The 27,812-nt window shown below is 32.1% G+C and overlaps 1 protein-coding gene across 5 annotated transcripts in view; it reads right to left on the reverse strand.

Annotated features, from left to right (window-relative positions):
- The window catches only part of LOC105219235 (neuronal acetylcholine receptor subunit alpha-7), a 585,197-nt gene that overhangs the window by 7,966 nt on the left and 549,419 nt on the right, over positions 1-27,812 (reverse strand). For 3 of the 5 annotated variants that reach the window (XM_054228333.1, XM_054228334.1, XM_054228336.1), the window contains 4 exons: positions 19,911-19,997; positions 8,181-8,290; positions 7,765-7,979; positions 7,489-7,662 (listed from right to left, as the gene is read on the reverse strand). In XM_054228333.1, coding sequence (XP_054084308.1) covers positions 7,489-7,662; positions 7,765-7,979; positions 8,181-8,290; positions 19,911-19,997 — 586 coding nt within the window. The remainder of the gene's footprint in view (positions 1-7,488; positions 7,663-7,764; positions 7,980-8,180; positions 8,291-19,910; positions 19,998-27,812) is intronic. The other 2 variants (XM_054228332.1, XM_054228335.1) reach the window with 1 other exon arrangement.

Consider the following 27,812-nt stretch of genomic DNA (forward strand, 5'->3'; position numbering starts at 1 on the left):
TAGTGTTTCATAGTGTACATACTATGAGGAAATAAGGGAAATTTCTCCTGTAGTTTTATATAGCTTTGGTTGTTTGTGATATATATACCAAAAAACTATTAGGGGCAGGGCCGCTCTTAGTTTCCTAAAAAAAGTTTTCCTAATATGCACATCTCTAGTGTAAAGCTCTGTTATAAATTTTGTTTTCATATTAATTAGGTTGCCTACTCATAGAAGACATGTAGTGTACGACTTGTTATGAAACCTTTGATTTTTAACTATTTGGAAGTTCTCCAGTTCCTTAAGCACACTTAAGGTTCGGAAATTGTTGAACAGGGTTCTTGTTATCGATTATCGAGTTCAAAATTAACGATGAATGATATGCTCTTCATTCACGATTTCATTTAATTTCAAACTCGATTTAAAATTTATTTACGTCAGACAGGGGCGAACGCAGGGGGGGGGGGGGTTTTAACACCCCAAACCAAGTAGGTTTTAACACCCCAAACCCCCCCCCCCAAAATAATTGAATTTTTAAATAATAGAATTTAATTCTACATAGTCTTTTGAAAAATTGTAATTTGTTGTTTTCAAAGCAATCTTTCTGCCGACGATGTATGAATATGTAAAATAAATGAATACATTAGTCACTAACAGCGTTGCCGTATTGATACATTTGTATCTGTTTTGATACTTTTTTTTCTAAATTTTGTGATTTGATAATTTTTTTGTTCACAAACGGCCTATTTTGATACTTTTCTGCTGATAGAATTTAATTTTTTGAAACTATGAAAATGTTAAACTAAAAACAAACCTATTGTATCTGGATAGTATTAAAAAGTTGTGGGAATGTAGGCCAATTAAAAAACCCAGTAAAATATAAACTGGACATAGATATTTTTTTAATTTGATTCAAAGTAAAGAGTTTCCCTTATAACTCTGTGGCTGCTGAACTAGATTTTTTTAGATTTAAGGGGAATTGTGAGTCGAAAATGGACTTCTTTTGAAAATTAGTTCTGAACTGAAAAGTCACCAATAAGGTTTCTATTATTTTTTTTAGAGCTTATTGTTAATCATAACACAGGAAAACTAAAAATTCATTTATTATGACTTTCAGTTTTCGTTCCATGAGCAAACTGTTGTGAAATAACTTTAAATTAAAACAAGTAAGGAAGGGCTAAGTTCGGGTGTAACCGAACATTTTATACTCTCGCAATTTATTTATTTAACTTAATTAATATTATATAATACACAATTTGACCTACATATTCGTCATATATATTGTATAAAGTCCATTGAAAGTTGGAAACCATAATATTAGGTTAGAAGCACCGAGGTCCTCGTGTTCGATATATGGGGCCTTAAAAACCTATGGTCCGATTTCGGCAATTTTTAGAATGGGGCTGCCACACTATAAACATAGTATTTGTGCAAAGTTCTACACCGATATCTTCACTAGTGCTTACTTTATATATTGTAAAGTAAACGATTCAGATCATCTTCTAAGTTCTGGTATATAGGAAGTAGGCGTGGTTGTGATCCGATTTGGACAATTTTCACAACATATTATTGGGAGGTAAGGAAACTATTGCAAACCAAGTTTCATTGAAATCGGTCGAGTAGTTCCTGAGATATGGTTTTTGACCCATAAGTGGGCGTCGCCTCGACCATTTTCCATTTTGTAAAAAAATCTGAGCGCAGCTTCCATCTGCCATTTCTTATGTGAAATTTAGTGTTTCTGACGTTTTTCGTTAGTGAGTTAACCCACTTTTAGTAATTTTCAACCTAACCTTTGTATGGGAGGTGGGCGTGGTTATTATCCGATTTCTTTTATTTTTGAACTATATTAAGAAGTGGCTAAAAAAACGACTGCAGAAAGTTTGGTTTATATAGCTTCATTGGTTTGCGAGATATATATAAATAACCAATTTGGGGGCGGGACCACACCCACTTCCCCAAAAAAATTACATCCAAATATGCCCCTTCCTGGTGCGATCCTTTGTTCCAAATTTTACTATTTTAACTTTATTTATGGCTTAGTTATGACACTTTATGTGTTTTTGGTTTTCACCATTTTGTGGGCGTGGCAGTGGACCGATTTTGCCCATTTTCGAAAGCAACCCTCTCACGGTCCCAAGGAACATGTGTTCCAAGTTTCATTAAGATATCTCAATTTTTACTCAAGTTACAGCTTGCACGGACGGACGGACGGACGGACGGACGGACAGACGGACAGACATCCGGATTTCAACTCCACTCGTCATCCTGATCATTTATATATATTTAACCCCATATCTAACTCTTTTATTTCTTGGTGACACAAACAACCGTTATGTGAACAAAACTATGAGACTCTGTGCAACAGGTTGCGAGAGTATAAAAAATTATGCTATTTGCAAAAAAATACTTGAGTGCCTTAACTAAAATGTCTATATTTTTAATAAAAACAACCGGAAAAAACTGGTCTGAATTAGATACACAACTTTACTTATTATTTGTTTTTCAAATGAAAATTTTCAAAACAGTGCATCGTTTTTTAAAGATTGGAGCAAAAATCCCTATATCTCTCGCTTCAAGTGAACGCTCGTTTTCCTCACTTCGCAGGCTTAAAACATATTTAAGAAATAAAACTGGAGAAACACGCCTGAACGGAATGACTCTCTTGAATATCCATAGAGATATAGACGTGACGGAGGAAGAGATTTAAAATTTTATGTCCCAAAATAAAAGAAGATTAGACTTCATTTTGTAAATAAAATAATGAAACATTGTCTTTTTACCTAAAAACCAACAATCCCCCCCCCAACCAAAAGTTTTTCCTGTGTTCGCCACTGACGTCAGATATGAAAGATACAGGATTACATAATATGTAGAGTGTTTGGCCGAGTAGACTACTTCAATTAGAAACGCTCTTTGTTTTCTTCTCGAACTATTTAGATATTGTAGTACCCAAAATATATAATAGTTTGGGAAAGAATTTCTTAAAAATATATTATTATAATCTATATCTAAATATCAAGGCTAAATCGGCCTTCAAATTACACAAAAAATCAAGTAAAACGAATGTAATAAGTAATTAAGCAAATTGAGCAATGAACTTACTAAAATTATCCATCAGGGATCCGCTTACAACCACTAAAGCACTCGTGTATATGTGTTCAATTGTTCGAAATCAATTAATACCAATTGGTATCAAGGTATTTTGTAGCCTTGTACTCACACACCAATCACCAGCGAAGTCTGTCGACAAATCTGTTTCTATCGCATTTCGAGAATCGAAGCTATAAGTGGCCGCAAAGCTGAACAGTAATCTTTAAATGCTCAAAAGCAGCTCAGTGCCAAATTTAATGGATCCCAAGAGGCATAAACACGCAAAGCTAGCAACTGTATGGAAGCTGCGCTCACACATTGAACATTTTCGATATTAATAATATAAATCGTTATGAAGGCCGTAGCGCGAACAAAATTGTGGCTGACCGAAGTGCCACACCACCCAGCTTGCACTGGTACTACGACTGGAAAACTATATCCTGATCAATTTTATGGTGTCACACAGTGCGATTAGTTTCTAAGTCTGTGCAAGTAGTGGACTATAAGTGGGCTTAGGTATACACATATGTACTCACATGAGTCTTTCGATGTCCATGCAGGCTTTATGTGAAAGCCACAACAACAATAACTGTTCGTTAAGTGAATTCGAAAGGGATGCAATTTCGTAATGTGAGCTACTTAAGGCGGGTTTCGATTGCGTAGCCGTTTATGAGACGTACTTAAGTCCAATTTTAGTGCAGTGTTACAAATGTATAGTATTCTGTTGGTATGTGGGCATGTATAAACAGCGTATATCTATCTGTATCGATATGTAACATTAGACATACGTAAGTATTTGACAAGTTGAAGTTAAGCTTTACTTTACGTTAAGTGGAATAAAGCCTATAAAGTAGTATTGGTTATTCGGTTGTTCATCTCACGGTTGTTTGTGAAAAGAATTTTAATTAATTATATTTATGTACTTATGTGAAAGCTCAACACCATTATCGGCACTAGGTTCGGTTAGGTTATTAGGTAGACCTCTGTATATGCAGGAAGATCTCACTTGGGCTGTTTTGAGCGCTGCCCTTTGTAATATCAAAAAACTCCTAATGGATCAGAATGACCCTGACGATACGCCAAAGCGCTTGGAATCTGTTACAAAATTTTTGAGTCAGCTAATGTTAATTCGTGCCCAGTTCTAACTGTTTCAATCTCAGTCTGGCAACTTCTGAACAATGGAGGAGGAAATGCACGTCGCCTTCCTCCAAACAGCTTTGGCAACTTACATCTGCCAGGATCCCTAGTCTCACTGTATATGTACCTATCGGATAGTGGTAAGCACAACTATAATAGCGCCGAGATGGACTCTGCTAACTGCAACTGTACAGGTACTACTATGTACAAAAATATAACTTATAAAGTTGGGTTACATTTGGAAAATTATTTTTTACTACTTAACTCTCAAAACTAACTGAGCGATGAGCCTTTACAGTCAGCTCCAAAATTCCACAACAGTCGTAATCGGATTTGTATCCAGTAAAGAACCGTAAAATCGTTAATATTTCACAAAATTATTTGAGGAATAATATTAATTTTTGAGTCTCCATAGATATATGTGAAGTTAGACACGCTTTAATCGTTTCTGATGAAAACCAAAAATCAAAATTTTAAAATTATCGATTTTTTATAAATAGTGGTCAGTCGGAACTCGCTGTTAAACCCCTCCAAACCTATTTTGGTGCTAAACAAGACTGTTCACGATATTTGTAATTTTTCTGCAAAAGAAGAGCCAACATTGTTAATCGCTGTAGAAATCCTTTTTCCTTTCATTGATACTCTGCACCACCCTAATCTCCATCTTGGACACACATCTCAGCTTTGATACCCGAAGTGCAATTATAATTTTTGCAGTCCGGGCTCCATAAAGAAAACAATTCTAATCTCTCAGATCCTCTTTACGATTATCATATTATATAATTGAAGTGTAAGTGAAGGCAAGTCCCGAAGCTTGTCTGTGATATGTTGAGAAGTGACATTCTGTAAACGATTCATAGATTTCAGAAACGAGATATCGAGAAACTCAGATAATCTCATTCTCAGAAGGTACCGCATCAAAAAAGCTGAAAAAGAAAAACAAGATCCAAAAGATGTATACTGCTTGAGAAGAAGGTACGATGTTTCCTTGATTTCATCCAGTGCAGTTGAGATATTCGGAGATATCCTGCATGAGTCCATTCTAATGGAACAATTTTTAATTTTGATAATACGAATTGGGAACAAACTTTAAGGCGAAAGGAAAGGATTACACGTGTTTGGGCCAAACATGAGGTGAGTTCTCACAGGGGACGAGAAGCTCTGAGAAATTTTGTTTGCTTTGACTAAAAATTGTAATGACAATTATTACAGTTACGGACAGCTATGAAATCTATACCTGTTTTTTTTAGGTTAGGTTGAACTGTGAAAAATTTTAATCAAATTCTAGTATTGCTCTCTCAAAAGATGCAACATCAAATGTTTCAACCTATACGGTTTATTGTGAAACATCAAACTTTAGAGTCTTGGAGAAAAGTGTTAGTGGTAGCAGATTTTAGTGAATGAAAGTGACAAACCCCAAAAAATAAATTTTCGGTTACTAGTTCATTTAAAATATTTTAATTAAACAAACTGAAACGTACGAAGAAGTTGATAACAAGCCACATTTCTAATGGGAAATTTATGATTTTCCAAACACAATTATTCCAATTGTAATTAAATTTATCTTTCATTGTAAGATTTGTGTATACGAGTATACAAGCCAAAAATGTATTGTAGGCGTATGTACCATGTGCATTCAATTAAATATACATTTGCATGTTCAAGTATTTATGCGCAATGTTCAATTATGTACAAATTACATTTATGATTACTTGTTTCTTAATTAATAGTAGTCATTTGTTACAACTACAATAAACTACTTTTAATTTGGATTTAATTGAGATTATGAAGATTTATTAGCTGGAACTCACACATATCAAGATAATACGCTTTGGTTGAAGGACAACAATTAATATTACGAATTTCATTTGGCCATCGGAGTTGTGAGCATTTGTTAGTCTCATTTGTATTCAAATTTATTATTTAGTCATTATTATTAGTGTTTAGACAATATATTATTGCTTGCAAATGAAAACTTTTTGACAAGATGGCAGTGTTCAAATATATTGAAATTTGCGAATAGCAGACGGCTTATGTATAGAGTGATACAATGGATTATTCGTTCTATTTAGGGGTTTTTGCTTGGTTTTATAAGGTTCAGTCAAGACAATGCTGCTCACCACTCAATTATTATTGCTCACCACTCAAAACTTTGGTCTCAATTGATACATTTTTTATTTAATTGTTTGTTGGTTGGTTAATTTTGTTCTCAGTCATCATTTAACATTTTAGCAATGTTGATCTTGATTATACAATCGTATAAAGATAAATATTTTGATCTTTATATGATTTATTTACTTTTAAATTTGCCGTTAAGGTATAGAAGAAAATGTGTGTAAAAGCAGATCTAAGTTGAAACATACCAGTTCTAGTAGCTTGACGAACGAAGGTCGCTTGATTCGAAAATGACAGGAAAACTGAAATTTTCTCAATATTCTGTCACAAAGACTTTAAAAAGAAGGATACAAAGTGGTAGTGTGAGTCCAAACTTTTGAGCAGAAGTGTATATATCATATATCGTTGTATATATCAATATACTAGAAAGTGATTTCCTGATGTATGTTGAAATATGTTAAGGAGGCATATTTTCTTGTCATTCTAACTTTCTCAGAGGTCTGCATTTGGAAGAGAATTCGACCATTGCCATGTTTGCAAAACTAATAATTCTACAACTAACTCACCAAGACCAGATGTGGGGTAGATGGATCGGCTTCGAATGATTCGAATAAAAATCGAAATCCCTCCTTTGACTCAACATTTATAGATCAGGATTTCACAGTATTATTTGTTAGTCAACAAATATTGTTACTTATCCCAAAACGGACTTTCAAAAACCCAAGTATTTTGGAGCTATTGAGTTGTATCCACCTAGAGATTTCGAATCAATCATTGCTCAGTTTATTTCTTTCTCTCGTAATCATATGGGATGCAAGTAGTATCTACGAATATTTTATGTATCCTTCTAAACGGACTTACGGGGACTAGGACACTTCAAAAGACTCAGTGCTTTCGTAGAAAATTTGACCATATCCAATAACTGAAGTGTTCTATTCAGTTTAAAATTGAAAAGTCGTGAAAAGCTGACAGCTTTGAAAAACTTGGCAGCTGTATTAGAGCTTTTAGCCTTTTTGTTGTCTGGGAAACTGTGATCTGTTCGTAAAAATACCTCAAGTTGTAAATTAAAGAATTTGTATCTTCCACATTCATTTTCAAAACTTTTTTTAATTTTTAATTTTAAAAAATTTAATTCAATTTTATTTTACGAATATATTCACTACTCACCTATCCACAACCATTGCCGCGAATTTCCAATCGCTTATCAATTCCGCCTCATCATCGGATTTGCGCATACGTGATGTAATGAATTGTAATTCTTTAAGAATCAAATGTAAATCTTTATGATTGCAACCTATTGTATTATGATGCTCCTCCACCGTTGTGGGGCGACCGAAGCTTCTGTAAAGTATAACAAATTTTTTTAATAAATTCAAATAAAGATAGGGTATGTCTCTTTAGAAGTTCTCGAACGAACACTCCGCTGCTTGTCGCTGTACTTACGCTGATGAACCGATCGCCGTTTGTGAACCGGAGATCGTATGTCGGAAATCATCATCGATATCCAGCACATTGGCTAGTAGTGATTTGGAAGAACGTTCCTTTAATTCCAATTCCTTCATGCGATTGCTTAGTAGAATTGTTTTTCGTGTGATTTTACGGCCCGGACGACCCATACGTAAAATCCATGGCAGCCATTGCAGGAAAACGGATTTAATCTAATGGTGAATTGTGATGTTAGTGTTAATATGTTAAGAATATTACAAATTTAATTGAAATAAAAATAAATATGTTGACGAGATTATAAAAACGTTATTCAAAGTTACACTCAAAACTTTTAAGCTTTTAAACGTATACAAAGCTTTCACTAAACACCACTGAGCTTTCACGCATTTTCTTCTTATCTTTTCCTTACTTACCCAAGGCGGCATTTCGTGTATATCCGCCGTGCGATGATGATAGTTGAGCACAACAACCGTCAGCACCACCGATGAGGCCACCATAAACATGATGCAATTGAAGTAGGTGCCTGTTTATAGTGGGCGCGTATTTTGGCCATTTTTTCAAAATACATACAAATGTATTTTATTTAAAGAAAAATTATAAATAAAAAATAAAGAAAATATATTAGTTATTGCTTTTAAAAGCTTCAATTAGTTCATATTTATTACGGTTTATTTATACTATATACATAACGTATTTCTTTATAAGTGTAGTTATTTTTAAATATTTAAATGTATAAATGTTTAAATAAGCTTTATAGTTGGTTTAATACGTTAATTTTATGATTTTATAGTCTAATGAGTTGCTACGAGTATAAATAGTATTCAGTAGTATTGTGTAGTTGAACTTGAAGCTCTTTGGATGCAATGATATAATCGGTTAGTATAAACATGCTTTTACTCACATCCTTATTCATATGTACATATGTTGGTTGCAAAGCTTTAAACTAAGCTTTTAAGTTTATAGTAAGCATGCGATTTGTATTATTTATTTATTTACAATTATTTACGATTTTATGGCATAACAATAAATTATATTGTGCAGTAATTAAATACGAAAAGAGCAATTAAGATTAAAATAAGATATGGATTCGATTTTCTCAGAACGTAACCGTCAATGGCGATCATTATCGTGCCATCATAATCGACTATTTAATGCCTGAAATTGAAGCTCGTGATCTCGGCTTATTTGATTATTGACAAGACGGCGCCATTTCCCACACATCGCATTAAACAATGAAATTATTGTGAGAACACTTCGGTGAGCAGATAATTTTAAGTTTTGTGCCTGTCGATTGGCCACCAAGATCGTGAGATATCACACCTTTAAACTCTTTCCTGTGGGGATATATAAAGTACAAGGACAATGCGGACAATCCATTTTCGATACAGGTCTTGGAGCAAAACATCACGCGTGTCATTCCCCAGAAATGCTCGAACGAGTCATCGAAATATGGACTAAACGGATGGACCATCTGAGACGTAGCCACGGCTAACATTTGAAAGTGATAGTCTTTAAAAAAAATAAATGTCAAATAATGTTCTTTCGAATGATTAACATTCTCCATTAAATTTGAATTTTCTGTGTTTTTTCTTGAAAAAGTAGGGAACATCGAAATGGACCACACTTTAGTAAACAAGTATAAATTATTCGGAAATATTGACTTTCCTAAAATGATAGTGATCCCAAGATTCATGTCACAGAGAGCTCATTGATATAAATTATATAGGTTTATAACTCACGGAACAAGTTTTCATCACAGGAAACAGAAGGGAATATATTCGATTACATTCAATGTTGAGGTATCACAAAGGCTAAAAATGATCAAAAGAATCTAAAGGAATTCAACAACTCCGATCCGATGTATGCGATAGAGGAAACTATGCTTCTTCGGGAAAATAATATTGGAAGGAACCGTTCCTTAAACCTTAGACTCAATCAAGTATTTTGATACTTTGGTTTTATTATTCTCACATTCAAAGTCTCGTAAGAGGGTTGAATACCGAGCTAAGGCTATTCTTAAAATAGTCAGAAAATCGTAAACTAAACATTATAGTCAATGTCTCAGCAACTATATATGTACTATTTGAAGTAAAAAGTATTCTGATGTCCACGGAAGATAGCCCAAATATACTTCAACTGAACTTAAAAAAGTGATGCTAAAAGCCGACGACCGACTTAAGTAGGGCTGATCTGATTTAAAAATGCGAAATCGTCAGCTATTCTACGTGACGTTTGGCTGGCGAGTAGTTTGTTTTACAGCTGCCTCTTTACTACTCACGCGACCTCTCGGAGGCAGTCTTGCCAGAAGAATTAATTACAATATATTCGATTGTTTGAGGCGTAGTGTGGGTAATAATATAAATAACTAGTTATATTTGTGGAATTTTTCTTTTAATATTGTAATAATATTAATAAAATAAAAATCATAAACAAACATTTTTATTTAAAAAAAATTAAAAAAATACTACATTTATAAAAATATATATTTCTTTAATTGCATGCAAATTTTTAGTAAGCTTTATACACAATTATTTTTAAATGTGCGATATCATGCAACTCTGTATTCTAATAAATTGACATGCAACTCTGTGTTGAAGAATATTGTAAAAAAATTATAAAAGAATGATTTATATATAAAAAAAATTTCAAAAAAATTTAAAAATCTTTCAACCAAAATTGAAAAATATCAAACAGGTTCCGCAAAAAGTAATGATACAGGTGCTTGCAGTTTTGTAAGCAAAATATTTTAAGCAAAGCAATTTCATTTGTATTTCAGAAAGTCTTATTTAGTAAACGTAATCTTCATAAAATGTTTAAGTTAGTAAATTATTTCTGCATTTTGTAGATTGCAATGTCAAAAAATTAATCTCAAAATTATGAATTACAATACAAATAGCTTGCTAAATTAACTGAAGTGTTTTTTAAAAGACGTAAAACTACAGTGAAACTTTTCATACAACTGCTATGAAAAATTTTTAAATTGTTATTAATTGGTTATTAATATATTTTTGTTTATTTTAAATGACAACTGTTTAATTTTAATTTTGTACGTGCTAATGAAGTTTAAAACTTTATTTTTAATTTTTATTATTTAAAAAAATCTTGTTTTTAGTTATTTTGCAACACTATACTGCATAGTATTTACTATCGTTATATAGCAAAAAGTCATATTTGATACTTGGAAGCGAGGAATTTCAAACAATCACTTTATTAAGTCGTGGCGCATTCGGCGTGTTAAGCTTTCTAATTGTCGCAAATACTTAGTAGCTGAACAAGTGGTTGGTGAATAAGTGTATGCCGGTGAGCTTTCTGTAAGCTGTTTTTTTAGCGCTATGCAAGAGTATGTACGATAAAATGCAACACTGAATGAACTAACGAAGTGCGTTTACTTTTCTACATGACTGTAAGTACACATAAAACTGTGGATGAACACATATTAAGCTGGTGTTTGGCAACTGAGAAGCTTCGTTTTCTGACAGCCGTGGCGGCATTGTTGATTTATGTATATTTAAGCGTTTCATTTAAATTTATTTACTTATTTAATGTAGCCTTTGTGTAACATGTTGCTTTACACATTAATTAATTATTATTGTAATTGTTTAATATTTATTAATATTTAATTTTTTTTTGGTTTGAATTGCATATTAAATGCTAGTGTTGCGGATTTGCTATGAAAACTATATACTTAATTCTAACACAAAGTTTACTCTAGTAAAAAGAATAATTTTTTTGGAGAAAATCTTTTATATTTTGCTATAAATTCATAAATAATTTCAAACATGTTTTGAACTTGGAAATATCGTCAGTAATAATGAGTCTTATTGTCACTACACAAATATTAAAAAAAAAAAAAAAACAAAATACTTAGAAATAAATAATTATAGTAATAATTAAATAATCAGACTATGATGTTGAATAAAATTTTACATTTAAAAATCCCTCTAGTTTCTCAGTACATCTAGTGAAACCGTCACTTTGAAATTCTACTTCAGTTTCCAGAGTTATTTTTATAATATCTCATTGGATTGTTTATAGATTTTTTGTTTTGAGTCATGGGAGATGTTCCATATAGAAAAATCCAAAAATCTTGATGAATTTTTCATGTTGTCCCGCGAAACATAACCTTTATCGTATATTTTGTTCAAAATTCGCAATTATTTTTGGGCCGAAATTATAATAAGAAAGTTATGGAAGACCTGTGGTTAAAACAAATTCCCTCAAAACCAGTTTGGAATTATGCTTCAGTTTTCTGGCCAATTTTTCAGTTATCTCAATGAGTAGTTTATATATCTTTTGATTTGAATCTTGGGAGACCTTTAACTTATCTAACCTTTATCGTATATTTCGTTCAAATTTCGCCGATTATTTTTGGATCAAAATTATTATAAGAAAGATATGGAAGATCAGCGGTTAAAACAAATTTCCTCGTATTGGTTAATACTGAAAGTGACAGCAAACAATTTATACTATATAATTATTTCAACGGGGATGGAGAAAATCGTCATGAAAGGGTTCTCTTTAAGGATGTCAAGTTCTACACAAGGAAGACACGTGATTCTCTTCAGTTGTTGAGGTTTTAATCTGTTATTAATACTTCAGAAGACAATTTTAATCAATTGATATTTTTTTCTAATATACATCTATCAACTTTCAAGTCGCGAAATCGTCATAGCTTTCGCTTAATTTAATTTGATATCTTGTCCCATGGGTTAAGTAAGTTTGGAAACCCTTCAATTTGACAATTTGGCATTAGTCAATAAAATTGAAAGTTTCTTTTCATGTACCAAATAATAGCGGGACCTTGTCACTGGAGTAATTTTGTGAAACTCTCTCTTAAGATCGATAGTTGTTGCAGAAGAGATCGGCATATAGTTTGCCGTGAGAACAAAACATGCTTTCGTTTTGTTGGCAGTGAATTCGCACCTTGTCGCTTCTTTTAGTTCCCGTTGGTCAAAAACAATGGCAACATTAATTCTAATGACACCTAAAAAAATCACATTTTTGGAAAGATATTTTCATCCGAGGTTAAAACTGAAGTCGTTACTGGAGGAATTTTGTCAAACTTTCCTAAGATTGATAGTGGTTTCAGAAGAGATCGGCATGTGGTATACCGTGAGATTAACATGGTTGCGTCACTTTTTTGGGCAGTGGATTCGCACCTTATCGCTTCTTCTAGTTCCCCTTCGCCAAAAGCAATGGCCATATTTCTTCTATCGACGCCTAAAAAGTCACATATTTACCGATAAAAAAGTGAAAGTTTTGATATTTATGATTATTTGTTTAAAAATGTTATAAATAAATAGCACACCGCTTATAAATAATAAGTATTCAATATATCTAAAATTTAAGGGGATTCCTGTGAAATATTTGCATTATATATTGTAGTTTCTGATACTCTATGATGAGTTCTGTCTTTACTATCCTTAGTATTTTTCTGCTTTTATAATGGATACTGTATGTTTTTAATCGGCATAGCGAAATTATCCGTAATAGTCAAAAGAAAGTCATATGTTTTTTTTTTTGATTCATAATTTAAAAAAAAGCAAACATCATTAGTTTGAAAATTTTGCGAGTACTCTCCATACAAAGTATTGTATTTTTATATTTTATTTTTTAATTTATATATATTTTTTAATTACACATAGATTCATATCAAAATTGTTTGTGTATATAATTTATAAAAAATAAAAAAATATACATTTTTTTTATTTTGTTTTCAATTTAAATTTAATTTGATTTATTTGTGAAAAAGTAGCACCTTTTTATAAAATAAATGCTAATTACGGTACCAAAAGCATTTTCTTTACTTGTGGGTATACAATTGGGGAGAGCAATGTCAAGCTGGTACCAAGAAAAGTGAAGAGTGTGAGCGAAGACGTGAGCGTGAAGTGAGCATGCGCGTAGTATTAATCAACACAAAAGCCGTAATCAAGTTTTACTCAAACAAGAATTATATTTTTAGCAGTTTTTTTTATTTAAAGAGATTTGCCAATTTTATTTAATAATTTACAAAAGCCGTAATCAAGTTTTACTCAAATAAGAATTATATTTTTAGCAGTTTTTTTTTATTTAAAGAGATTTGCCAATTTTATTTAATAATTTCGGTTTTAAGTCTTCCGATTTGGGATCATCGTTAAACGTTTCTTTTAATGCAGGCGGTAGGTGGAATTTCAAACAGTAGCAATAGTTCTACTTTGAGTGTTGTCAATCGCTTAAAGTAATACTTATCAAATGCAAACTGCCAAAGAGTGTTAGTTCATCGTTTTAGCTGAGGAAAAGTGTATTCAAGAAACATTTAATTTTCTGCATTATTTATTTTGTATTTGTACGAATTTTTTTTAATACAGTTATATAAATAATTTTCTTTGGAAATTAAATTTTTTCCAACACTTTAGAGTGCAAATTCAAATATTTTAATATAAATAGTTTCAGACTCTACCTAACAGCGGCACGGCCTCGCTCGTCTTTGTTATGACATTACCAACCAATAGAGAGAAAACTGTTTGCGAGAGCAGAATAGTAACACCTGTAAAAAAATTTGCATAAAATAAAAGTTTTCAAATTAAAAATAAATTATATTATGTTAAGAAAAAGTGTAATTTCCGGCGATCTCCTCGAAGAAGCGCAGCTGAGCGCTACAAGTAATGCATGTTTAGTAAATGTGCGAGCGTATAGCAAAATAACAGTGAGAGCGGAGATAGTGAAGAATTGAGAAACTAAGGCAATACAAAAAAAAAACATATGGTATCATTGAAATCAGCTGTTTTCGCTGACAGGTTACGTTGTTCGAAAGAGTACGATGCTTCAGCAATTTCAAAATTATTAAACTGAATACACTGGTGTATTGCTGACAAAATTTCTTATTTGATCTTCGTATGTCATCGGGTGTTTCATTAAACTCTAAGTGGATGTTAGGAGTTTTGTTTGAGATCGCGATCTATACGAGACAGTTTGGGATAAAAAACATAACAGATAATAGTTCAACCATTTATCAGTGTTGTGCGAAAATTAATTTAATTCGCTGCATTTAAAATAATAAAAGTTAGTTTATAAAGCAATTAGAATTTGTTTATGATTTCTATATTTTATACCCTTGTAAAATTTGAGTTTTTTTATGAAATTGTATTTACTTTAATTTCGTTCAGTGTACTCTATTTTAAATCAAATAAAAAGTTGAAAATATAAGGTATTGAAAATGGAAAGCAAAGAGGATTTAGTCAATATTAGTCAAGTTGTTGAGACTAGTTAGATAGAAAGAGACAGCGCTACTATTTAATGAAATATATTAGTAGAGAGGAAATAAAATGGTATGTTAAAAGAAAATAATGATGACCTCGTGTATTAAAATTTGATTTCCGGACAATATAATTCTCACAATATAATTGCCAAAGCCATCCTGATGAACTTCATTGGTGGACTAAGTTCTACAGTAATTTAATTGTAGTGTTTGTTGTAGAACCGGTTAGACAGAAGTACATTTGAACTTCTATAATTCGAACTTATTTAATTCAAAGCTCTCTATAATTCGAACTTTTGAATTGACAATAGAATTTCATACAAATTATCTTTCGTAACTCGAAAGCTTCTCTGACTCGAAGTTAGTTTTGTGGATTGTGGTGATTCGAGTTAGTGAAGTTCAACTGTATATTCTTTAAATATACTAATGAATGAAACAATGACGGATAACATTATTTAATAATTTTATGTTTTTTATCATTCAATTACGTACATGGAATCGTTTTGGGAAAAATCATTATGGAAAAGTTTCCAAGAATATAGCTAGTAAGATCTGTATTCTGCCATAAGATCATAAAAAGGGCCAAGATAACTTTATGATCTCTGCTCAAGTATAATGTCGCAAACGGTTGCAAACGGTTCTTAGCGTTTCTGCCGGAAAAGCATAGACTATATTCGTTTAGCCGTCGAATGATTAGGTTAGTCCCGGCGTTTTATGTTGATAGGCTCATGATAGTAGAATCTTCACTTTTATTCACATAAACCTAACTCATAAGAGTCGTAACTTATTTATGTGTTTCTTGTCGCAAATGATGTGAGAGAAATATAATTATCCAAGGGTTAGTGGATCTTTGAGATATCTAATTGTTGTATTGAAAAATCTCTTCGTTATACGCTATTTTTTAGAAGAGTACGACACTGGTCAATAGGTAAGCGAGATTGCTCTTTTTACACTTGTCTGCAAGATATTAAGTGAAATAGGATGTAATACTATGTAAAATAAAAGAAATAATGAACTAGATAATCTTTTTAGGGCTTTAAATTTTAGAGTGCATAATTAAAGTATGTTAGAAAAAGTATGTTTAATTAAAATCATACATAAAGTCATGATATTTTTGATATGAACCTTTTTGTGTGGAAGATTTTCAAGAAAATCTTTCTTAGCTTTATAAACAATACTTATTTGTACTTGGAAGTAATCGCAACATTTTTAAAAACACTTGCTAATATAAAAAGTCAAATTAAAATATTTTTAGGAACCCATAGCTTCTATAGTCGACAATAGGACTAATAATTTCAATGCCGAATATTAACTGTTTAATATAAAAAAGACAGTTATAAAATGGTTAAGTACTATGTTAAGAATTATTTAAAAATTTAATTTTATTAAGAAAAACACTTATTTTATATGAAATGTATATACTTATATAAACGACACATATAAATTATAAATACCCAAGAGTGCAAGATAAGAAAATAGTTTAATTACTTTTATAACTTTTTTCATAATGAAATGATATTTTTTCTAAACAATTATTTAAAATAGTATTGACTTTTCGACAAATACGCCAATTATTTCTTTATATATTTATACTTAATATCGTTTTTCTTAATTTAAATAATATTTCACTAAGATGCTTTAAAAAAGGTTCGCTATCAAAAAATATCATTCCATAAATGGGTCAGGCTTTTGCGACTCATAAACGATAGTTAATATGAATATGCAGTTATTAGGTAAATACGAGTATTAAATATATGAATATATTATTTTTTTATTAATTTATATTGATAAAAAGTTAAAAAATATCAAATACACACACAATGTGAACGATACAAATGACATGAAGTGAAATGCTTTGATAAAGAAACAATGCTTATTGGTTACAAATTGTGAGCGGAATATTGAGCAATACGTGAGAGCAAATGAATAATTGGAAATTTGAGTAAAAGTGCTATGAAATTGGAAATGAAATAAGCGTGCGAGAGAAGGATAGCAGCAGAGACATAGAGGTTTCAGAGACAGTGAAGAAGATAGATATAGCAAAGAGGGATAGCTAGATAGTGAGAAAGAATGAGTGATTTAGAAAGGTTAAGAAGAACTGTTTTACAAAAAAAATATAGAGTGAGCTAGAGAGTGCTCTAAAGTTGTTAGAGTTGAAGTTAAAAAAATAAAAGGCTAAACAAGCTTTAAATTAAGGTAATGAAGTTAGAAAGCCTGTAGTTAGACAACAACTAAAATTTAATTAGAAACTGGAAATAAGTGAAACTACTTGATTATTAAGAGAGCTAAATTGGAACGTTAGTGAATGAAAGTTTTTAGTTTGAAAGTATTAATAAGTAGTCAATATATATATATGTACATACTTATAGGAAATAAATTAAGAGTTAGATTTTTAAGTTCACAAGTAGATTCCCAAGTTAACTTGTATTTGAAATCTGTCTCATAAGTATCTTTTGTAATACGGGGAAGCTTGAAAATGTAGAAAAGAAGTTTTGTGGAATTTTTGGAATTTTTTTGTAAGAAGTTTTTTGTTTTTGAAAGAAAAAAATGCAAAGTTGTGGTTTTGAGATTTTCTACCAGTAGTAGAGCTCAAATTACGGTAATGGAAGTTCACAGTAGAAATTCCTGGAATATTAGGAAGTGAATTTGAAAATTTTACTGTTGCAGATAGTCCATGTGGTTAGAGGAACTTTTTAAATATTTTCTCATTTAATATTTGAAATTTTAATAAAAGTGAAAGAAGTAAAATGTTAGGCGTGTCTAATTATATCACAATGAGGAGTGAAATTCGTGAGTTTATGTTTTATTTGGCAGTAACATAGAGGATATTTGATCAGGATGAAAATGAAAGCTCTTTCACATAGTTAAAGCTTTAAAGCTTTTTTATCACGTTGTTTTGATTTAGATATACGAGTGAAAGCTATTTTATGCAATAAATGGTTTTTATGAATTTCGAAATATTGGTTAAATTTTAACTTGCAACGCAATAATGAAAGCTCTGAACAGAAATGACATCAGTTCTAAATATCTGGCCATAAATTGTATGAAAGCTCTGCGGAACCATTGCAAATGAGAGTTGTATAATAGAATAAAATAATATATATTAAAAAAAATGTATATTTGCTTCTATTGCAAATAATAAAATCATACGAGGTAATTATTTCCAGAGGCCTGAAAATGTATCGTTCAGATATTATTAACATTGACTAATTTATCTGATAATGTTGGTTATCTTGAAGTTAGCCATTCTTTATTATATTCTTTACGTATGGTATAACTGAAAATATTGGAAAATACGGAAAGCTTTCATTTCATTTTAATTTTAAGTGAAAGCTGGTTATCCCACAACTTTGCTTTGAAAGAGATGTTTTTGAAGTGTGAAAGTTTTAGAAATTATTTTTGTATTAGGTAACTCTTCTTAAATGGTTATTTTTCTTAGAGGGTTAACAGAAGAATAGATAACGATAGCATTTAAAATAAATGGGCATTTAAAGGTGATTTATAGAACTGGGATATGTGCCTAGGTTGTTTGAAGAACTTGCAATGTTAAGGCTACATATTTGTTGAGTCTGCTTAGATGGGGTTTACTTAAGTTTGGTTATTTAGAAAGGGTAATTAATGGATTTGGGTTTTCGAAGATCACTTGCAGGACCTTTGACAGTGCCAGGACACTTTTTATATAAGTATGCAAATAGTGAGAACTAATAAATGTTTTCAAAACTAGATTTGGGGTTTCTTATTTGATGATATATTTTTGTTGATATTGGAAGTGAAGAAGTAGTTTTTTATATTTATTATTTTTTTAGAAGGTTTGTGATTTTTGTGCGGAGGCTGATTAGAAGTGTGCGCTTATTTTACAGTAGTAACCCTAAAAAAATATTTTAACAATTCTGGGTTTATTTTGATAGTGTTGGCAACCCTGTACTTGTATTTTGAGCGTAGTATTAACAGTAGGAGTATTCAAGGAGTGTTATTTATTGCTTTTTCGTAGGAAATTATTTTAATGACTTGTTTAAGTAATGATTCGTGAATTAGGCTACAGGTTGCCATGGGATTTTAGATTAATGATTAAAAAATGTGGAAATTTTTTATTGTTATTTTTTAATATTATAACCTACTTTACACCTTCTGAGCAAACAGACTTGAATGGGTCAGCAGAAAATTAAGTGCCTAAAGGTCTTTCCCTCCTTGGTTTTTTTCTAAATATTTTGGCAGGAAGTATTTTAAAAAAGCAAACACAACAAATGACCGCAGCTAAAACAAAATGTTTTAAACTAAACATTTAAATTTATTTTTTTGTTTTTATTACTATTTTTGTTTTTGGATTTGTTACTTGAAGCTAAACACATATTTATGTTAATTAATTATTTTTTTATTAGGTGACAATGATTAATTGTAATAATTTAGCAGTTAGTAGTACATAGTTGTAAAAAAAATAGTAGCAGCGATAGTAGTAGTAATAGTAGTAGTAGAGTGGTGGATAGTAGCGATAGTACGAGTATGTTTAGTAGACAAAAACGAACGAACATTTAAATTATTTTTGGCACAAATTGTGTTTTTGCTTTTGTTTTTGGTTATTTATTCAATTGAAATGCCATTTAGTTAATTTGTTGGGTTGTTTTTTTGTTTTTGTATTTTTTTTGTTACTGGTTTAAGTACTTTTTTTAGTAATATAAGAATAACAACAACAATAACAATAAGTTATAATTTGCGGTAATTGGAAAATGTATTTGAAATTGTTTTTGCTTATAATTTGTTTTTTTTTGTTTTTTTAATTACTTGTATAAGTAAATAAATTTTTTTGTTTGTAATACGTTTTTGTTTTAGTTTTTTTTAATAATTTGTTTGTTAACTATTTACGATAAAAAATGTGAAAAAAATTTGCATTTTTAAATGCAATCGCTACCTAACAAGGGGATTGCATCAGATACTTGGGGCAATGTCTCAGCTACAAGGTTGAGAAACACTGTGAGCGATAGAAGAATTGTAACTCCTGTAACAGAAAAAACAAAGATATTGTAGACAAAAAGAAGAAGAAAATTATTTTGAACAAACAATAAAGTATACGAGTAGTAAGTAGTATTAAGTAGTAAGTAGTTTCAAAAATATCAAGTTATGTTTTTGTTAAATTGTGGCGCAAAAGTTTTGTTTTAATACGTTTTTTTGTAAATAATATTTGCTTTTGCATAAATATTATTTAATTTTGCGCAATATTTGCTTTTCACTGATTTTCATAACAAACATTGTTGTTTTCTTAATTTTTGTTGTGTTATTGTGTGCCTTATTTTGTTGCTGTTATGCGTTTTTTCGTACTCCGTTGATTATTGAAAAAGTGTAAACGTGTTATTATGTATATCTTTCAGTTTTCTTAAAATATTTTAATGTATGCATGTAAGTGATTTTCCGTTAATAACAGCGCGTAAATCATTTTAGAAAAAATGTTATTTTTTATTTGTATAAAAATTGCATGAAACACAAACGCTTGTTTCGACATATTTCGAGATATGTCTGATATTCAGCTCTAATGAGTAGTGAGTTATATGTTTTACATATGTATGTATGATAGTATGTGAATGTTTGGTTTTTAAATGTTTTCCATACAAAAATAACCAATTAGATGCAATATTAATGACAAAAAATCGATGATTTCAAAAAGCCTTTTAAAAGTTTGAAAATCTGTTTTAATTTATTTTTTTTTTCAAAGTGTTTGCTACATTTCGAAGTGTTGAAATAATTTTAGATTAATTTTAATATAAGTTTTAATATATTTTAAAACACTAAAAGTATGAAGAGAAAGTGTGGAGCGGATAATTGTAGTGCATACCAACTACAGTTCTCTCTCTCAGGTGTTTATTTTGATCGAATGTTGGTGCGACATATCATAATATAGTTCAACGAGAGAAAGAATTAGAAAACAGTTTTGTACTCAAGAAAGCGAAATACAAGTCGCATATAACGGATTTAGTTCAGTGGTCGGAACGAGAGGAATTGTGACTGTGTAGGTGAGCACGAAAGAAATGATACCCAGTGAGAACTCTGGAACTTTACATTTTGCGAATGTTTTCCATTTCGCCATAAAACATGAATTTTTGTGCTCATTTCTTCATTTTAGTTATTTTATTATTAAAACAAATATATTAGATCGTAAAAAAGTTAACTTTATTGTCTTTAAACAGCTTAAAATCTTAAATGTAATACATAACACTCAACAACATTCATTTGACATGCTTGAAATTCTTGAAGAAAAAAGAATGCTGTGGCCATCGACAAGAATATCAACTCTTGTTATGTTCAGCTATTCAAATGTACCAGAACAGGAAGTGCACGATGAAAATGCTTCCCTAAGTTCTTTGGACTTAATACTTCAAATACCCTATATAATATTCTTTAGACTAGAAAGAGTTTGATATAAAAGTCCACCGACAACCAACTAATTGGAACCTCCTAGTGTGGAAGAATTTATCGAATCAAGATTTTAAGATTTATCAAGATTAATATGTACTTCGAAAACAAAGCATTTTACTGAGGAACTCAACACAATCTCCCAGTTCCAATAAGAGCCTCATAATATCCATTGTACAAACATTAAACATGTATATTACTAACAAATTGAATATAATTTTCTCAACTCCAACAAAAGTCATTCCAGCAACAGTGAGGTGTTGAAAATCTATTCGGCTACTGCTTGCCACGCGATGCGTTGAAAATCTTAACAACACGTCGAAATGAACTTTTCCAACTTTTAAAAGGCTTTCGACGCATTACTTCCTACCAACTTGAGTGCGACGCAGGAAAATGGCAAGGGATGCTGCGGTATGGTTTGGTGTGAAAGCATATCTGGTCAGAGGAAGTTGAGTGCGGAAAGGATGTGTGTGTTTCAATGTGATTGCACTGGCAGTTTGCTGGTGTAAATGATAGTAGAAATAATCTTATTTGTATTAAGGCGATTTGCTCTGGACATACAAAGTTTCAAGTGATCCTATTTTTCTAACAAAAAAAGTTTAAGCACAAGTAGATTTACAAAGTTACTGCGTCGTTTCCGAACCTTGTTGCGCATTTTTTTCTGAAGATATATGCAACTTTATTTAATATTTTTTCTTGACTAGAAATGAAAAAGAATATGCTGATAGCTTGTTTGATAAAACTTGTTTAATTCTAACTGCACGTATGTTTGTGATTATAAAGTTGTATTAAAAACAGAAGTTACGATTCGCGTAGTGAATCCTAGATCACTCAATGTTACTTCTAGGAATAATGTTTTAAAGCAATTTGGGTAGCAACTTGGCAATATTTTTCTATTCTGAAATCGATTTCGACGGTGGCCCCATGATATTCAAGGAATCAAGTTAATATTCTAATCCTATACTATATCAGGATTTTCTTCCATATTGTTGTCAACGTCAACCTAGTGAAGTCAGAATTTAGATATTAACACTCGAAAAAGCAGCTGTGAATCTACTACAAATCTGTATAGGTTTTTTACTTCTAAAATTTACTTCTAAATTGGCGAAGATGCTAAAAAACTGAGATCCAAGGAATTTTAGTATCGATCTCATATTGACTGATTGAGATTTATATAATTAAGGAAAGATTACCTTTACTGAGGGTGAAGATCTCCCTAGATCTTTGGGGATTTATCTTGGAGCAGAAGAATTATGTGACCGCGGAAGTGCGAGGAACTGTCCAGCTCAGCTGCGGTCCTACTGCCCACTAAAAAGCACAAAAAAGGTACTCCTAATTGTTACCATTCTACTGTAGGTGAGACCTAACAGCCTAGCTTTGAAATCTTGCCACGGTCCGGCATTCTAACTAGAGTAACTGTGAAGTAGCTCGATGCTATTGATGGTGAGAATATGTATTCCTTTATCACTCTCGGACACGCAGTCGGCGAACTTAATGCTAGTATAGCCGCCATCCTATCTAAGTGAATCGCAACTTCTCTGAAGGAAGTTACGCTCCATAAGTTCCCGACTATATTGTATCCTTCACGTTACTAAGAATAGTATGTAAATTTTACTAAAAATAAATCTGCACTCAATTCAACAGGAAGAGGAAGCCACCCACGTCATTTCCAAGTGTGATTTTTCAATTTGTCATAGTGTCTCCGCAGGTAAGCCGCGATTGCTGAGACTAACTGTAGATGATCGACTCTTAGCTTTAAAGCAGGCCAAATTGCGTGCATATGCTGAGCATGGAAGACATACTAGACTGTTGGTTGAGGGACTGGTTTGCCAGTTTCGACACTTTTAGTCCACGTGTCACATCCACAAGTCCATAGAACTTACTGCAGTTGCACTTATGTAAGTATATCAGTTTCTACAAAAGCACTTAAATGCAGACAATTCAATTCCTCACAATATGCCACCCCACAGGCGTGCGAAAGCATTCCGTTGCTAACACTTGAAAAACAGAAGAAGATTCCAACTCTCTTTACCGTGGTTGGGACATTTAGAGCTTTGCGGGGTACTCCAACAACAGCTGCCAACACCTTGCCACATCGCTTGTTTTTCTCCTGCTGGCTGTGCAGGGCCAATATGCGCAGAGATAAATTAAATAGCCAACTATTCATTGCAGCGTTCGTTTGTGCACGCGTCTGCAGTGCGTTGCAGCGCTCAGCCATTATGGCGTGCGTCCAATCCAATCGCGTTGCGAAATGAGTACTTCGCAACTCGGCTTTCACGCATTCCCATAGGATATTGACTACGACTATTTGTCTGCCGGTGTGTTTATCAACCTTTTACCTTCAGCCGTTGAAGCCATGTGCTGCATCATTCCTCTTGGCTTGCATTTACACCATTTTGCACTTCATTTTCAACACTTTTTTCTTGTTTTTGGAGCCAACCAAACTGACGCTGAGTGGCCGTCATTTCAGTGCCTCTACAATATCCCTTGTGTGATGGATAGAGTTCATTTCTTTTCACAGACACAGCCCGAAGGGATTTCGTTGTCTGCCATAGAGTCAGTTGTCTAGCTGCGGAAGTGGGGTAAACATTTCACTTCGGTTGCATGCTGAAGTGTAGATATGTACGTATTGGAAATGGTATTCATTCGTAGCGACGTCTGACCCATTTGCGTCGTCACGGAAATATACCTGAAGTTGTCTATTTTTGGAGCTTTGACTTATGGAGAAATCGAATTGTACGCTTTAAGCGAGTTTGGTGTAGTCAAGCGCATGAGCGGCATTCTAAGGAAGGCTTTCAATGTGCGAGTCTCACATGCTTATCAAGTTGCAGAATACTTCGCATAATCCTTAAATGGGTGGACTTTACAATTTTAGGCAGATTTAAGCTGAGTTGATTTAAAGTTGTGCTGAGCTAAGAGCTAGTTTTGTATTGATTCTGAAAGGCATTTTAGTGAACGGTATTATGTCGCTAGATCCCCGCAAAACTAATACGGCAATATAAGCAGACGTTGAGCAACACCAAAAGCTAAGTCATGGTCGGGCAGGACCTCTCTGAGCCGTTCGATACCAATCGAGGTTTCAGACAGGGTACACTCACTAACGTGCGACTTCTTTAACCTGATGCTGGAAATAGTATGAGCTGCAGAGCTAAATGGAGAAGGTGCAAGCTTCTATGGCGTATACCGATGATATTGATATCAGCGCATTCGAGTCTTGGCTCCCTCGTCACTTTTAACAGTCATACCTTTAAAGTCGTAGATAATTTCGTAAACTTAGAAACCAGCATTAACAGCTCCTGCAATATCAGCCTCGAAATCCAGGACAGGATCACTCTTGCCAATAGGTGCTGCTTTGGACGGAGTAGGCAATCTCTCTCGACGAACCAAAATCAAACTCAACAAGTCGTTTATCAATCCTCTCCTGTTTAATGGTGTAGAAGCATACGCGATGTCAACATCCGATTAGAATACACTAGGAGTTTTCGAGAGAAAAATTTTGCGTAAGATTTATGGTCCTCTGAACATTGGCCACGGCATTGACATAAAGTCTTCGGGACTTGTAAACTGACGATTGGAAACATCAAACGTTTTATAGAATCTCTTTCTCTCTCTCTCTCGCTTTCTTTCAATTGCTACAGTTATTAACATTATGTTTGGCGCTCTCAGCGGTTTCTTCAGTGTGATAAGTTATTGAGTTATATTTCTCTGGCTCTATGCATAATTTGATCAATGATAAATATTCAACGTACAGTTTAACAGGAAACCTTTGCATTGTTTATGTGGGGCGCTGAACTAAACATCCCGAGAAAGTACCTTAACCAACGCATTACTATTATGAGTGACAGCCTAGCAGCACTTAAAGCGATCTCTTCATATGAGACAAAGTCCCACTTGGTCAGAGAAGATGTCGACTCAATAATCAATTATTGCACAACAGTGTACACCTAATCTGCTGGGCCAAGAACTCTTTATAGCGTTGGGGCCACACACAATAAGAGAGATGTTGATGAATGGGGAAAAGACAGATAAGGAAGGACACTGCCGGCAGACGGCGGGTCTACGCCAAGTAAAACGCTTATTGGGAGGTTCTAAATTTGAAAGATTTAAGTGTGTAATAAACCTCTCATGAAACAAACTACGAATGGGACTTTATACAGGTTACTGTAAGCTCAGGCATCTATACAATCTGGGCATGGTATAATCAGAAACTTGTCGCTTTTGTGACATGTGGCTGAAACTTCCTACACCTGATATTAGAATGTATGGCGTCGACTTCTTTACTCCCGGGATCTACTGGAATTTATAAGTGTGCTGAGAGTTATGGAGTTAATGTAGACCACAGGTCACAGTGTATACCTCTACAATTTTCTATTCTATTCTAACTGGTCAAAAAATATAATGAATTGGCCCAAATAGTTTGTTAGTTACCGACTATACTATACTCTCGCGAATAATTTTCCATAATAAGTGATACGTTGTGGGACAAAAAGAAGCCCAACCACTTACGGAAGGTCTTAGTCTCACTCACCTTAAGGCAATATGAGAAGATAAAGAGCGGATCTTAAAAGTTATCCTCTAACTATGCTTGAACAAACAAACACTTTTAATTAAGGGTCTCCTAAAAACAATTTGTGGTTATGTTAAATATTTGCAAGTAGCAAGTCCATTCTATACGAGTGTTTCGGTAGCAAAATGTTTGTAATTTTATGGTCTCAGGTGGATATTGTGTATTGTGGGAAGCAGTTGGTCGGAAGTAATTTCTAGCTTTTGAGTTCTGATAAATGGCATAATATGAACGACATTATGATGTTCGCATATTATGTGGAGTTGCAACTCTACCATCTTGAATACGAGTTTAAGGTTAAGTGAGTACTTTTTGAAATAGTATGCTCATAAAAAAACTTATTCTTATATTTAAATTGAAAAATAGTCAAAAATCAATATCAAATATTGTACAATGCGAAAATTGCAGTTATTATAAATGTGTCAAAGCGTTGTTTTTGTAAAAAACTGCTATTGACTTTTTATACAATATTATTTAAAAAAAATATTTTTTTTTATTTAAAATTTTTTTAATTTTTATTTAATAATGTACAGTCGTTTTTAAAAGTATTGAAATGTAGATTGTTTTTAACTTAAGTTATTGATTTAATGAGTTTTGTTTAAATTTAAATTTATTTATTTAAGAAATATTGTTTTGCTTAGTTTTTAAATTTTTTATTTAGTTTGAAGTTTTATAGAAACAAGCTTTAGTATAGGAGAGCGTGAAATCAAAAACTTTTATTAACATTTTTTTAATGGTAGGTGCATTCATTTTGATTTTAAGTAGTATTTTTTGTGAAAAAAAAATTCATTGTAAATAAAAATGAAACTTAAAATATTTTTTTATGTGTTTCTATAGAGTTTTGCGTGTCTGTATTTCATTTTTATAAACGCAGAGTGTGATTATATTTTGGTATTAAATTGTTGATGGCAAAATTTTAGCTGTGATTTTGTAGTTTGCGGTGAATTTGCATAATAGATTTTCTGTATTTTTTTCGTGTTTAATTTTAGGCTGGTATATAAATATTGTTAATGAGCATTTGCGCATGCGTTTTGTGATTTTGTCATTTAAGTTATGCGTTTGTGGTATATCTCTGTTATTATTTGTAGTATGGCAAATAAGAGAGTTGCAGTGTATTAGCTTTGTTCATTTTGCGGCTTGAAGAATTTAACTTGTGTTTCTTTTTTTTCGTGTATTGTACTTACGCATATTTCTGTTGAAATTTGTTTTGTTTTATATATTTTGTAAGGTATAAGTATTTTGTAATACATGTTATTTAAGTAAACAATGTAATGTTTTTAACCAGTTAATAAAAAGGGATATTGTCAGGTAGCCCATAGTCGTTTTCGATTCAGCAAATCTTGGATTGTGGCGAATTGAATAAATAACTGTTGGTATAACCGACTAGTATAATCCCATATTACTCTCTTTTGCACGACAAGAGCGTAGAGCTCAAACATAGCGCATAGAGAAGTGCCGAATCGAAAACTACTAATAACTCCGACTTTATGATAGTCACTTTGTTTTACTGATAAAAAGAAATGCTGCTATTTTTAATATAAATCATTAGATTTTTCAACACAAATTTGTGTGGGATCATGTTTGTTTGGTTCCTCATCTTGTATAGCTTTGGTTCAGGAAATAATTTGTTTAACATTCTAAGTCCCAAGACTATTTTGCAAATATTTCTTGGGAACTGTTTAAAATATATTGCGATCTACCTCTAGTACGGTTGGTACAAAGGATTTTGAAGATAAATCACGATACAAGTATTTTGATATTCTAATAGTATTTATCTCACTAGCTTTGTATAAAACCGTCTCTAATATCTCTACCTACGATATACTCATTGAATTCATACTA

This window comes from Zeugodacus cucurbitae, chromosome 3 (assembly GCF_028554725.1).
Source record: "Zeugodacus cucurbitae isolate PBARC_wt_2022May chromosome 3, idZeuCucr1.2, whole genome shotgun sequence".
NCBI lineage: Eukaryota > Metazoa > Arthropoda > Insecta > Diptera > Tephritidae > Zeugodacus > Zeugodacus cucurbitae.